The 13252-nt window shown below is 46.3% G+C and overlaps 1 protein-coding gene across 1 annotated transcript in view; it reads right to left on the reverse strand.

Annotated features, from left to right (window-relative positions):
* SUSD2 (sushi domain containing 2) overlaps positions 1–12786 on the reverse strand; it is a 31467-nt gene extending 18681 nt beyond the window's left edge. The window contains exons 1-4 of the mRNA XM_078595337.1: positions 12530–12786; positions 3575–3776; positions 2647–2801; positions 1295–1462 (exon numbers count right to left, since the gene is read on the reverse strand). Coding sequence (XP_078451463.1) covers positions 1295–1462; positions 2647–2801; positions 3575–3776; positions 12530–12611 — 607 coding nt within the window. The 5' untranslated portion in view covers positions 12612–12786. The remainder of the gene's footprint in view (positions 1–1294; positions 1463–2646; positions 2802–3574; positions 3777–12529) is intronic.
* Between the last annotated feature and the right edge of the window lie 466 nt (positions 12787–13252).

Here is a 13252-nt window from a genome sequence, read left to right on the forward strand (position 1 = left end):
TAGGGGTTGGGATAGGGGTCGTGATAGAGGTTGGGGTAGGGGTCGTGATAGGGGTTGGGGTAGGGGTCGTGATAGGGGTTGGGGTAGGGGTCGTGATAGAGGTTGGGGTAGGGGTCGTGATAGGGGTTGGGGTAGGGGTCGTGATAGAGGTTGGGGTAGGGGTCGTGATAGGGGTTGGTGTAGGGGTCATGTCTTAAATAATCCACCCCCGTGTACTTACATCGACAAGACAAGAAAAAGACTCCTGTGTAGCCTGAACAGACTGTAGGGGCAAGTGCTGTTAGCGAGCACCTATGAAAGCCGGCACGGCACACGAAGGGGTGGGTGGCCACCACCACACCCGGCCGCTTTTGTCTGCCTAGCGACGATGTTTACACACCGCACTAGGTACTCATTTGAGGCTGAGTCGACCTAGAGGAGGCCCAGAATCGATTCATCAGTGGGGTTGGTCGTGAGCAGAAATCGAACTCGGGTCACCGGGTTTGGAGTGCAGCGCACAAACCGCTACACTGCCGCTCCCCATCGACGTACTCATATTCACATGCACATACTCCTATGACCTCATATACTTGTACATACACCAATTTACTCAAACACAGACACATATTCATACATGCACGCATACACGTGTGTGTGTGTGTAACATATAAACACATTTACTCAATCTGGAATTGCAATAACAACAATTTGGCATAGTTTTCACGAGTTTGGTTTTTATGAATATAAGGATTCAAAGGTCAACTGAGTATGCACAACCATATAGGAGGACAAAAAGATCTCAATGTAAAAACACCGTTTAAACACATGGGCTGGATATATTTGGGAAAATAGCAGAAAAATATTGTTTGACCTCATAAATAGATTTAGACTGCAGTGGTTAGGACACTTACGTAAATGAGGCCAGCCAAGGAACCCTTACTTTGTGACACACACACACACAAGAGCGTAAGGAAGCATAAGTAGGCAAAAGACAGTGAACCAGGTGTCCCGACAGAGCAGCGAGGGATCAGGAAGAGAATGGATCGAGGCTGAGCGAAGCTGTGAAACTCGCTAAAAGGAAAGAAACCCGTGGCTGAAATTAGTTCGGGCCCCATCGTTTGCTCATGAGCCAACAGATGGGACGGATAATGACTCGCTTAGCTTTCTTTTCCGCGTGAAGCACACATCCGATAGTCACGCAGGACCGTGATAATCCATCACACACCCACACACGGGTTAAATGAGGCGTCATTTGTATAAACTGCATGCGCGCGGGGCCACGGACTCGGTCTGTCGGGTGGCGATGCGTGCGTACCCGTCTCCCTGTAGCCCCACACCTCCACGTTGACTGCTGGCGAACGCAACTTGCTCGCGTTCCAGTTCAGAGTCAGCTTGCCCCCGACGCCCGGCGTGCCGTAGTACTGCCAGTGCGTGGAGTTGTGCATCTGCGCGGCAGCACCTCCTTTCACCTTGCCGGGATGCACTGCGGCGCGTGGGTAAAGGAAAGCGACGAGCAGAGTGCGAGTGAAGATGTTTTGGCGAACGAGCGGTGGCCGAATTTTGACGATGTGATCAAAAGTTCGTTCTGAGCGTCACTTTGAGTCATTAAATCCTTTATATTAAGTTCACTTGCTTGCTTGCGTGCTTGCTTGCTTGCTTGCTTACGACCATACAAATCTTTCGGTCGTTTTTTAACCCACTTCCCGTGATCCAATCGAGCTGACATTTTGCACACATACTCGTTGTGCGTGACAATTAATTTTCGTGAAAAATTTTTCCAAAATTTTACACTTTTTAGGGAAAAAAAAATATTTAATTACCAATTGCTTAATGGTGGCAGACAATCATCTGACCCATAGGTGGCAGCCATCTCAAGCCAGAGGACGAGAGGACTCTAGCCGCCACGCATATAAAGGATTTAAAGTGAAAAACTTTGTTTTTACGGGTTAATTTTTTTTCGCTCCTTTACCTTCACGCTCAACTTCACTCCGAGTGTGATATCGGCGTCGCGAGACGGAGAATCTATTCAAAACTCTCGCAAGAGCCGTGCTAGAGGATAGCCCGTGGAAACAGAACACAGAACTACTGTTGAGATTCCTTCAAGTGACCTACCTCTTAACCACGTAATAAACTAAACTAAAACTATTTTGTATTTCACCAAGCAAGGCCCACTGGGCTACATAGCTCTTTGTCCGAAGCGACCTGGCCACAAATGATAGCGCAACAAAGTCGCGTGGAAATGTATAGCAGCCAAACACTCTAAATGCACGTTGATTCTCGATGTGGAGGGAGAAACCGGAAGACCCGGAGAAAAATCTACGCGACCACAGAGCGAGAGAAAGAGAGACACGCAAACTCCGAATATACAGATGTCCTGCGTACCAGGCGCGAGACAGTTAACATCTCTCCCTCTGCCACCCAGGTGCCCTGGCAGGTTTCTCACCTGCCACCCAGGTGCCCTGGCAGGTTTCTCACCTGCCACCCAGGTGCCCTGGCAGGTTGCTCACCTGCCACCCAGGTGCCCTGGCAGGTTACTCACCTGCCACCCAGGTGCCCTGGCATGTTTCTCACCTGCCACCCAGGTGCCCTGGCATGTTTCTCACCTGCCACCCAGGTGCCCTGGCATGTTTCTCACCTGCCACCCAGGTGCCCTGGCATGTTTCTCACCTGCCACCCAGGTGCCCTCGTGAGGGAAGCTGAACCCCCCGTCCACGGACAGCTGGAAGGTGATGCGTCTCGTCTCGTAGACGAGCGGGGAGACGCAGTGCGCGTGTCCATCTCCGTCCAAGTGTCCGACCACGTCCACTTTGTCCTCGCCAAACCTTCGAGTGAGTGCGACGTGGACGTCAAGCCAGAGTTGCAAGTGAAATTACCGTCGTCGGTTTGGGGAGCGCTGTCACAAAAAAATGGGCAATGTGAGACTGCCCTTGATTCACTCGAACGCTTAAGCCGGTGCAGGTACGAGGAAAAATGTGGCGTTGCGTGCGTAACAGTTTTCAATTAAAAACCGTGATAGTTCAAAAATAATCATCGACCGACAATGAAATGGCAAAGAGAATACAGTTGCTACGCTCATTCTACAGTTTGTCCGATGACCAAAGTCTAAATTTAATTAAAGGAATTTTCATCAACGAAGCTGCGTTGACAAAAGAAACGTGTTGATAGAGTAGTAATACTTTCAATTTAACACGTATCGCTTTCCTATTCGTTGGGTCTTTCGGTAAAGCCACGTAGATAGGTGATCATGCCTGTGCCCTACAGCTCTGCTGTGTGTTTTCGAGTTGTTGTGCACGATGTTCGACGGTTCGCTCCACGTGCCTAGAACTTCTTGACGAACTGATCTCAAGATACTTCAGAAACTGACTTGGAGAAGCACCCACCACACGATAGTAAAACATCGGGCATCGTGCCGAACACGCAAACGCATCGGAGGGCCATGTTTCACTTGATTTTTGTCTTTGCAAACGAATTAAAATGTTCTGACTGCAGGTGCTTGAAATGCCACAGTTTATTCTTTAATATGCAACGCTTGTGACTAACACTACACGTGCTGTACTGTTATTGTTATTATTGTTGTTGTTGATCATTTACACACCGGCAGATGACGCCTTGGGTCCTATTGAAGCGAATGTTGATGATTTTTAAGTCGTCTCCGCCCACGTGACATCCTGATTTTGGGGAAATTTCCAAACAACGATGAGCAAAATCAGGGCAGCAGCTGTCCAGGGCTTGGCAGGATGGGGTGCAGGAGCAGTCTCCGAGGGTAACTTGCCCACAGCGACCTGCGCAGTTTCCCTCTGAAAGACAATAACAAAACAAAAAACAAAGATCCACTGTATAGCCTTAACAGACTGTAGGGGCAAGTGCTGTTAGCGAGCACCTATGAAGGCCGGAACGGTACACGAGGGGGTGGGTGGCCAGCACCACGCCCGACCGCCTTTGAAAGACAATAAACGCACACCGGAACACACGGGGGGCGAGCAAAATCAAACTTGAAACTGAATTATGCCTAATCCAATGTGCCATTGCAAATGTCAATGTCAACAGAATGACGTGTTTATAAAATTATGCTATTAATAACAAAAAATTGTTATAGTCAATATGATCCGAGGTTGTGTTTGGGTTTGGCCACGTGGTTGGTTTGTGGCGAAATTATTTTCACTAACCCCACACCACATTTACAAAGATGTCATTTTTCGATTTAAAGCTTTCGTGACTGCAGGGATTCATCTTCTTGGTTCTTTCGGTAAAGTCACGTAGAAGGGAAATAATAAAATAATAAAAATAAACATAATAAAATAATTCTCACGTTTCGGCCACAACGCAAGCAGCCGTCCTCAGGTGAAGAACAGGTCTGTCGGGAAGACAGCGTCTGACAGACATGTTCTTCACCTGAGGACGGCTGCTTGCGTTGTGGCCGAAACGTCGTGAGAATTATTTGATTATGTTTTATTTTTATTATTTTATTATTTCCCTTCTTCGTGACTTTACCAAAAGAACCAAGAAGAGGAAAGATGTTATTTATACGTGGCCAGAATTCATAAAATTTTGAACAATAAAGCTCCAGCTCACCAGTGGCATAAGCCTTCTCATGAGTGAATTCAACATCAACACACGACATCTCATTCAAACTGCTCTGAGCTTCACCGGGCAGTGAACTCATAAACCAAGTGCCCTGCTTCATCTGACTGTGCTGACATATCCGTTGCAACATCATCAACTTTCTGCGTAATTTAGTTTTATTGCACTATTGTGTTTACATATATACGATGACAAATTCTACACCTATTTCACTGCTATTGCCTGGTAGCAAGCAGGAAAATAACTCCACTCGAGTCCACCGGAGCAAAAAATCCCATAGCATGTGTCCAGAAAATAAAATTTCTAAATTGAATATAGCACAACGTACTGACCCGATCACAATCAATGGCTTGTGGGGGTAATGAAAAGTCCGTGCCGTGATATATTAGCACAATAGTGGCCAGCAGTTTACGCATGACAGACGCAAACACTCACTGTTGTAACAATGACAAACGCAAATGAATGAATTTCATTATGAAAATAAGCACCTTTATTTCTATTCAGCTATTCACTGGAGCGGTCATCACGCTAGTGTGGCCACATTTTAATGAAATGAAATGAAAAATATTTGCCAAATTGGCAACAGGCAATCGGCCATAATTCTCATAAAAGGCCGTTGTTGCCATATTCGAAGCCTTATGCAAAGCCTTGAATCTACAATTACTACTTTAAAATATAATTGAATTTTATGATAATTGATATATAATCTCTTTGTCTCTTCTGGCATGGAACAGGGCCTTCTGAGCTGAGCTGGACAGCTGCCTGTGGTATAAATTGTCGGGAGCAAAGACGTTATTTGCAAGTTAATGATCTCAAATTGAATCTGAAATTTAAGTGTACTTTTTAGCGAACTTAAAGGTCTATTCATTTTTACCACCCCAATTTTATCCCAATTGTGTCATGCCATGAGATGAAGCATCCGCGAGGATTTATTGCAGCGCAGCGGAAGAGGATACCACAGAGACACATCTGATATCCCGTTAAGTCACCTTTGCCCCGTACAGTAAGGGGGCAGTGCTTTCCCACACACCCCGTGCCGCAGAGAGCAACGTTCATCGCATGACAGCTAAACCGTTGTTTTTCATCCTCATCACTGAACTTCAGACGAATTGAGTGCAGAAGCAAATGTATCCGTGACGCTTTGTGCAGACGTTGGTGACCAGGTTGATGCCATCAACTTGCCACACCTGAAAATCTGGTTAAAAAAAAAAATCACAGGCAGCTGTCCAGATTTAAACCCAGAATCTTAGGGGTGCCAGATCAGCACTTTCGCCTCTTGAGTCACCAGATCACTTCATTTATTTTTAATATTTTACAAAAGGCGTGCTTCAGTCGACTTTGAAACAATGCGATTTGTATTTATTAGTTTTACACGAGTAATTTAGACGACTGAGTGTGATTGGATTTTGAACCTGCAATCATGTAAAGGACCCTGAAAATAAATAACAAAATAAATTAACAATCGGGCCAACAAGCATCTCGCGAGATTACACGAACGCGCTCACAGATAATGCAACATTCTGGTAATAGATTTCCAAACTCGTTCAGCAACAAACACAGCGGTTCATCGTTCGAGCATCACATGATTCCTGTTCCACGAGATTCACCGCAAAGCATTGGTCTCGCTCAACAGGGGACTCGCAGAAGCACAGCTTCTGATCTTCTGTGATGAACCCACTGTGATTAACCCTATGCGAGACCAAAGAGAGCTCCATGTGGCTTCACCCAGCAGAATGAATACTGAATAGAAAGATGCGGCAGTTAGAGGAGGCAGTTGCGAGTTATCGGGACAACAGGGAGCCCCAAAATATGACCCAGGCTTCTTGGGGCAGAGACGCTCACATCTAACCACTATTGCCAGACTCTTCAGCAACCCTGATATGGGATCGATGCAATGTTACACAATTTCGTAATTTTGCAAGCAATGTCACACAGTCTTCACTCTTACTGTCCAGTTTACAACAAGTAATGTCGGTTGATAATTGCCTGAGGAAATTACCGGATGGCTACTATAATTCAACGACTGGATCAATTTCAGTGGTGATCGTGTGGATATCTTCACATTGTTATTATCCTGTCACTCAAAATGAACACCTAAAGGTGCTCCGAGGTAAATTAAATGAACTTTGTTGGGATGCGGGTCGCCTTAGTTTAAAGGTGATCAGAATTTGGAAGATTTAAAACTTAGTTTTCTTTTTCTTGGTTCTTTCGGTAAAGTCACGTAGAAGGGAAGTAATAAAATAATAAAAAATAAACATAATAAAATCATTCTCACGACGTTCTTCACCTGAGGACAGCTGCTTGCGTTGTGGCCGAAACGTCGTGAGAATTATTTTATTGTTTATTTTTATTATTTTTATTTTTTTTATTTTATTAGTTCCCTTCTACGTGACTTCACCGAAAGAACCAAGAAGATGAATCCCTGCAGTCACGAAAGCTTTAAATCGAAATGTATTTTTATTTTTTTACATGGTACATGTTAAGGCTTCATAAGAGAGATGAGTGTTAGAGCGAATGCGAAAGATGCCTTAATTAAAAGTAACCATTTCCAAAATTATCACACTTAAACAGGCGTAACCGAATGTACTTGAAAAAAAAACGTAGATTATTTCGAGTTCAACTAAATTCAACAGATACCAACAATGAATGAGATCATGCTTGCATATTAAAAACACATTAATTTCACCCTTTCAGCATCATTCTCGGGTAAACGCTTATCGATTTTTGTCAAACCCTTGCACCCTCTGATGTAATGGGTTTCAGCTCTCTCCCTGATATATAGGTATTATGTTGACTACCCAGTCACCCTGACTTGTCAGCCTCCCTTGTCAGTAAGAATCGAAAATAGCAGCGTGCGTGTGTGTGTGAGGGGGTGCAGTGTTTGCGTACAACAAGGGTTGTTTACTAATGTGCTTTCGAAGAGCCTGGAAATCAACAGAAAAACAATAGACGTCTTAATTCTGCCATTGCAACCTGGTCAGACCTGCAATAATGACTGAATCAATATGGTACAAAACACAAGTCATGTATTGTTACGTTGATATAATTGATGTCGCCCATTAAAAAGTCGCAACTCTCACTCGACGTGCATTAATTACTTCATTGTAGGTTATTTAGTTGTTTATTGGCCATGATGATGTTTGCATTTGGGAGAAAGCTTTGCAAGTGCCTGTGTGTTTTTAGAGCTGCAATGCACTTGTCGTGCAAAGGCAATGTCTAAAATGTGCACTGGTCGTTCTTAAACTGTACAGGACAACTCCTCTTATCTGGAACCCTATTACCCGTGACTCCTATTATCTGCGGTGGCTGTAGGATCGACGAAAACTCCCATTTTCTGTGGCCATTTTCCTCGTTTTATTTGTGGTTATCCGCGATTGTACCCTTAACGCGCAGAAAAGTGGCTTCCTAATACTCACTACTAATACCTGCCGGTTATCCACAGGTTAACGAATGTTACGCCATCACTCCTATAATCCGCGATTTTTGTGTGTGTGTGTGTGTGTGGATAAGAGGAGTCCGCGTTGCAAATTCATCCTGTTATCTGCGGGGTTTATCCAAGAACTGTGACCCGCGGATAGGGCCTTGCGAATAATGGAATCCCCAATATTCAACGTGGATGAGCGGCGTTCTCCTGGGTTTGCATTTGATCGCTTTGATGGGCAGTGTTGGATAGAAATCTGTGCCAAATTTATCCGACAGAGCCAACTCTCTCCAACATCGCCAGTGTTCCTGCCAAAATACACGAATAAGTAGAGACCTCGGATGGCCACAGATGTGCGAGTTTGTTTTGTGTGACATTTTTTGTCAGTATCAAAGTGTGAAAAATAAGAATCGGTTTTACCCTTTCTGGCAATAAAACGGGTGTTACGATGTTCAAGCACCACACATTACTCGTGGTGAATATGCAAACAAACATGATCTGATAATATATGCCTTCTAATGAAGGTTGCCTGGTGGCGGCCAATCAGTTTTAAAGACAATGCATCATCAGAGCATGTTTGTTTGCATTTGATTCCTTGAAAAATTTTTGCATGTGATTCCTTGGAAAATGGTTAAAATTTGGTGTTTGAACATCTTAACACAGCTGTTTTATTGCCAGAGAGGGTTAAAACGTCTTCTTATTTTGCACGTTTTGTGTGTTCACAACCAGCATGACGCACGCTCACACACAAAGAGAATGAAATACACGCTACTTAATCACTCACCCACATCAGTGGTGGTAACCCACTCTCCCAACAACACTCGCGAATACATTCTCTCCGGAGCACAAGTGATATTTGGTGTCTTGATTTGTGTGTTCACGGGAGACTTTGATACATTCACAACCGCATACGGAACAGTAGCAGCTACTTTATTTACACGCAACTTCACACAGCCCTGCTGCACATCAGCTATGCTCAGACAGACCAAACACTTTCAACACATTCCTGCGGAGGGAGCTGGTAGGAACGTTGGGTTGCTCGGTCAATGGCCAGGGTCAACGGCGGCGTGGTGTACTGAGTAGGTTAAACGTTGAGTTTTATAAGGGCACCACGGGGTGACCAGCCCCTCCCCACCCAGCCCACCCCTCCCACCCAGTCCCACCCAGCCCCACCCTCCCCACCCTCCCCTCGCCACCCTCCCCTCCCCACCCAGCCCCTCCCCACCCAGCCCCACCCCTCCCACCCCCCACCCAGCCCCACCCTCCCCACCCAGCCCCACCCTCCCCACCCAGCCCCTCCCCACCCTCCCCACCCAGCCCCTCTCTACCCTCCCCTCCCCACCCAGCCCCTCCCCCCCCACCCAGCCCCTCCCTCCCCACGCAGCCCCTCCCTGCACGACGGACGGACGGACACAATAATCCCCTGTGGGCTGGTGTAACCAGGAGGTTCCTACCAGTAGAATCTGTTTGTACACAAGAAGGGCTATGAGGTATTTATTGCCTTCACATGCCACATTTTACACACTTTACACACCACCTACAGAATATTTACAAACACATAAAGACACACACACATAGGACACATCGGTTATGGTCAGACACGAATGCCAACCCTTCCCCCAACACCTACTGCTATCATAAAATTAACTGTGTAACAAAAAGTAAGTGTTATTTTCAAAAGTACAGAAGATGGCTATTATTCCCCACAAACTTTGCTTTTGTGACATGGACAGTGCCATTTTTAAATGTGCTTATTTTCAATGAGAAAACGTGGTGTGCTTTTGTGTCATTCCTTCACATAATGGTCTGGTCACAAAAGCAAAGTTTGTGGAGAATAATAGCAATTTTCTGCACTTTTGAGGCATAATCAATTAGAAAATACCACTCACTACCCAGGAACAAAAATCTTGTTACACAGCGAATTATCTGTGTCACTTTACCACACTCACAACACAAGGAAGGATATCAGAACAACAAAGACAAAGATGCCCACCCCACGTATAGCCTGCAACAGACTATTGGGGCAAGTGCTGTTAGCGAGCAGCACCTATGAAGGCTACCGGCACTGTGGCACACGAGAGGGTGGGTGGGTGGCCGAGCGCCACGCCCGGCCGCTACACCGGGAACTCATTTGAGGCCGAGTCGACCTAGGTGGAGGAGGCCCAGGGCCGGTTCAGAAAATAATCATCACGGATTGTTGGTGGCCGTGAGCGGGGATCGAACTGCCGGGGTGAGGTCGCCAGGATCGTAGCTACACCAACACACACACCAACACACACACCAACACACACACCAACACACACACCAACACACACACCAACACACACACCAACACACACACCAATACACACACCAATACACACACCAATACACCAACACACACACCAACACACACACCAATACACACACCAACACACACACACCATCACACACACACCAACACACACACCAATACACACACCAACACACACACCAACACACACACCAACACACACACACCATCACACCCCAACACACACACCATACACACAAACACACACACACCAATACATACACACACCAATACACACACACACCAACACACACACCAATACACCAACACACACACCAACACACACACCAACACACACCAACACACACCAACACACACACCATACACACAAACACACACACACCAACACACACACCAACACACACACACACCAATACACACACCAACACACACACCAATACACACAAACACACACACACCAACACACACACACACCAACACATACACACCATCACACACACACCAACACACACACCAATACACCAACACACACACACACACCATACACACCAACACACACACCATACACACAAACACACACACACACCAACACACACACACACACCAACACACACACACCAATACACACCAACACACACACACCAAAACACACCAACACACACACCATACACACAAACACACAACAACAACCGCCATTCGCCTCTAAGTGGCGGTGACGTCACCACGACGCTTGTGCCAGGCCAAGTGCACCTTGAGGCCACGTGAAGTGTCGAACGCCCGCTGGCAGGAGGTCACGGGGCAGACCCAGCAGGTGCCACGGGTCGACTGACCGAGATGACCAACACACACACCAACACACACACACCAACACACACACACCAATACACACCAACACACACAAACCAGCACACACACACCATCACACACATACCATCACACACACACCATCACACACACCATCACACACACACCATCACACACACCAACACACACACCAATACACACACCAACACACACACCAATACACCAACACACACACCAACAAATACACCAACACACACACCAACACACACACACCATCACACACCAACACACACACACCAACACACACACACCAACACACACACACCAACACACACACCAACACACACACCAATACACCAACACACACACCAACACACACACCAACACACACACACCAACACACACACCATACACACCAACACACACACACACCATCACACACCATACACACCAACACACACACCAAAACGCACACCAACACACACCAACACACACACACCAACACATACACACACCAACACACACACACCAACACACACACACCAACACACACACACCAACACACACACCATCACACACACACCAACACACACACACCAACACACACACCATCACACACACACCAACACACACACACCAACACACACACCATCACACACACACCAACACACACACACCAACACACACCATCACACACACACCAACACACAAACACACCAACACACACACCATCACACATACACCAACACACACCAACACACACACACCAACACATACACACCAACACATACACACCAACACACACACACCAACACACACACCATCACACACACCCCAACACACACACACCAACACACACACCATCACACACACACCAAAACACACACACCAACACACACACACCAACACATACACACCAACACATACACACCAACACACACACCAATACACACACCAACACACACACACCAACACACACACACCATCACACACACACCAATACACCAACACACACACCAACACATACACACCATCACACCAACACACACACCAACACACACACCAACACACACCAACACACACACACCATCACACACCAACACACACACCATACACACAAACATACACACACCAACACACACACACACACCAACACACACACCAACACACACACACCAACACACACACCAATAAACAAACCAATACACCAACACACACACACCATACACACCAACACACACACCAACACACACACCAACACACACACCCCAACACACACCAACACACACACACCAACACACACACACCAACACACACACACCATCACACACACACCAACACACACACCAACACACACACCAACACCCACACTAACACACACCAGCACCAGGACACACACTATCACACACACACACCAACACACACACACAAACGTCGGTGTTTAACTGTACCTGCTTTGACAGGACCCATGGCCGCAAATTTCACGACTATCAAAGCGAGCCCGAACCGAACAGCAGCTGATGTCATCGCCATTCGAATGAGCAATGTGCAGCAGCAGCAGCATGCAGGGCAGGGCAGGCAACAGGGCAGGCGAGTAAGCTTGTGTTGTCGTAGGATCGACGTGGGGAGAAGAGGAGTCTGGGTTGGTGTTTGGCTGTGGTGGTGGTGTGAGCAAGGGACTGGCTGGGTTGATGCAAGAGGTGGGGGGGGGGGTGAGAACGAGGGGTTAAAGGGGGGGATGCCATGCACACAGAAGGGGTGTATCTTGTTCCGAAGGTCAAACTGGGAACGTGTGTGATGGTGATGATGATGCTATTGCTGTTAAAGTGGGGGTGGGGTTATGTGGGGGGGGGTGTTTGTTTGTTTTGCAATGAGTGTAAGGAGGTGATTGGGTTTATTTATTGCACAATATTTTAATGCGAGCTCTGACGCAGAGTTCAAACAGCGGCGTCGTGGTATGGATTTGTTACCAAAGAAACTTGAAGAAATGCAATTCAGACCAATTTTAGTTTTTTTATATCTATAAAACTTTTAAGTTTCAGTAAAATTGAGCCAAAGCAACAAGGGAGAAATTGGCTTTTATTGCAGAGATAGCAAATGTTTTTCCTCATTGTATAGAATGTTCTATTTTTTTCTAAGTATGAATGTGATGATGAAGGCACTTTGAGTGGCAG

Source organism: Lampetra planeri, chromosome 6 (assembly GCF_965212315.1).
Source record: "Lampetra planeri chromosome 6, kcLamPlan1.2.h2, whole genome shotgun sequence".
Classification (NCBI taxonomy): Eukaryota; Metazoa; Chordata; class Hyperoartia; order Petromyzontiformes; family Petromyzontidae; genus Lampetra; species Lampetra planeri.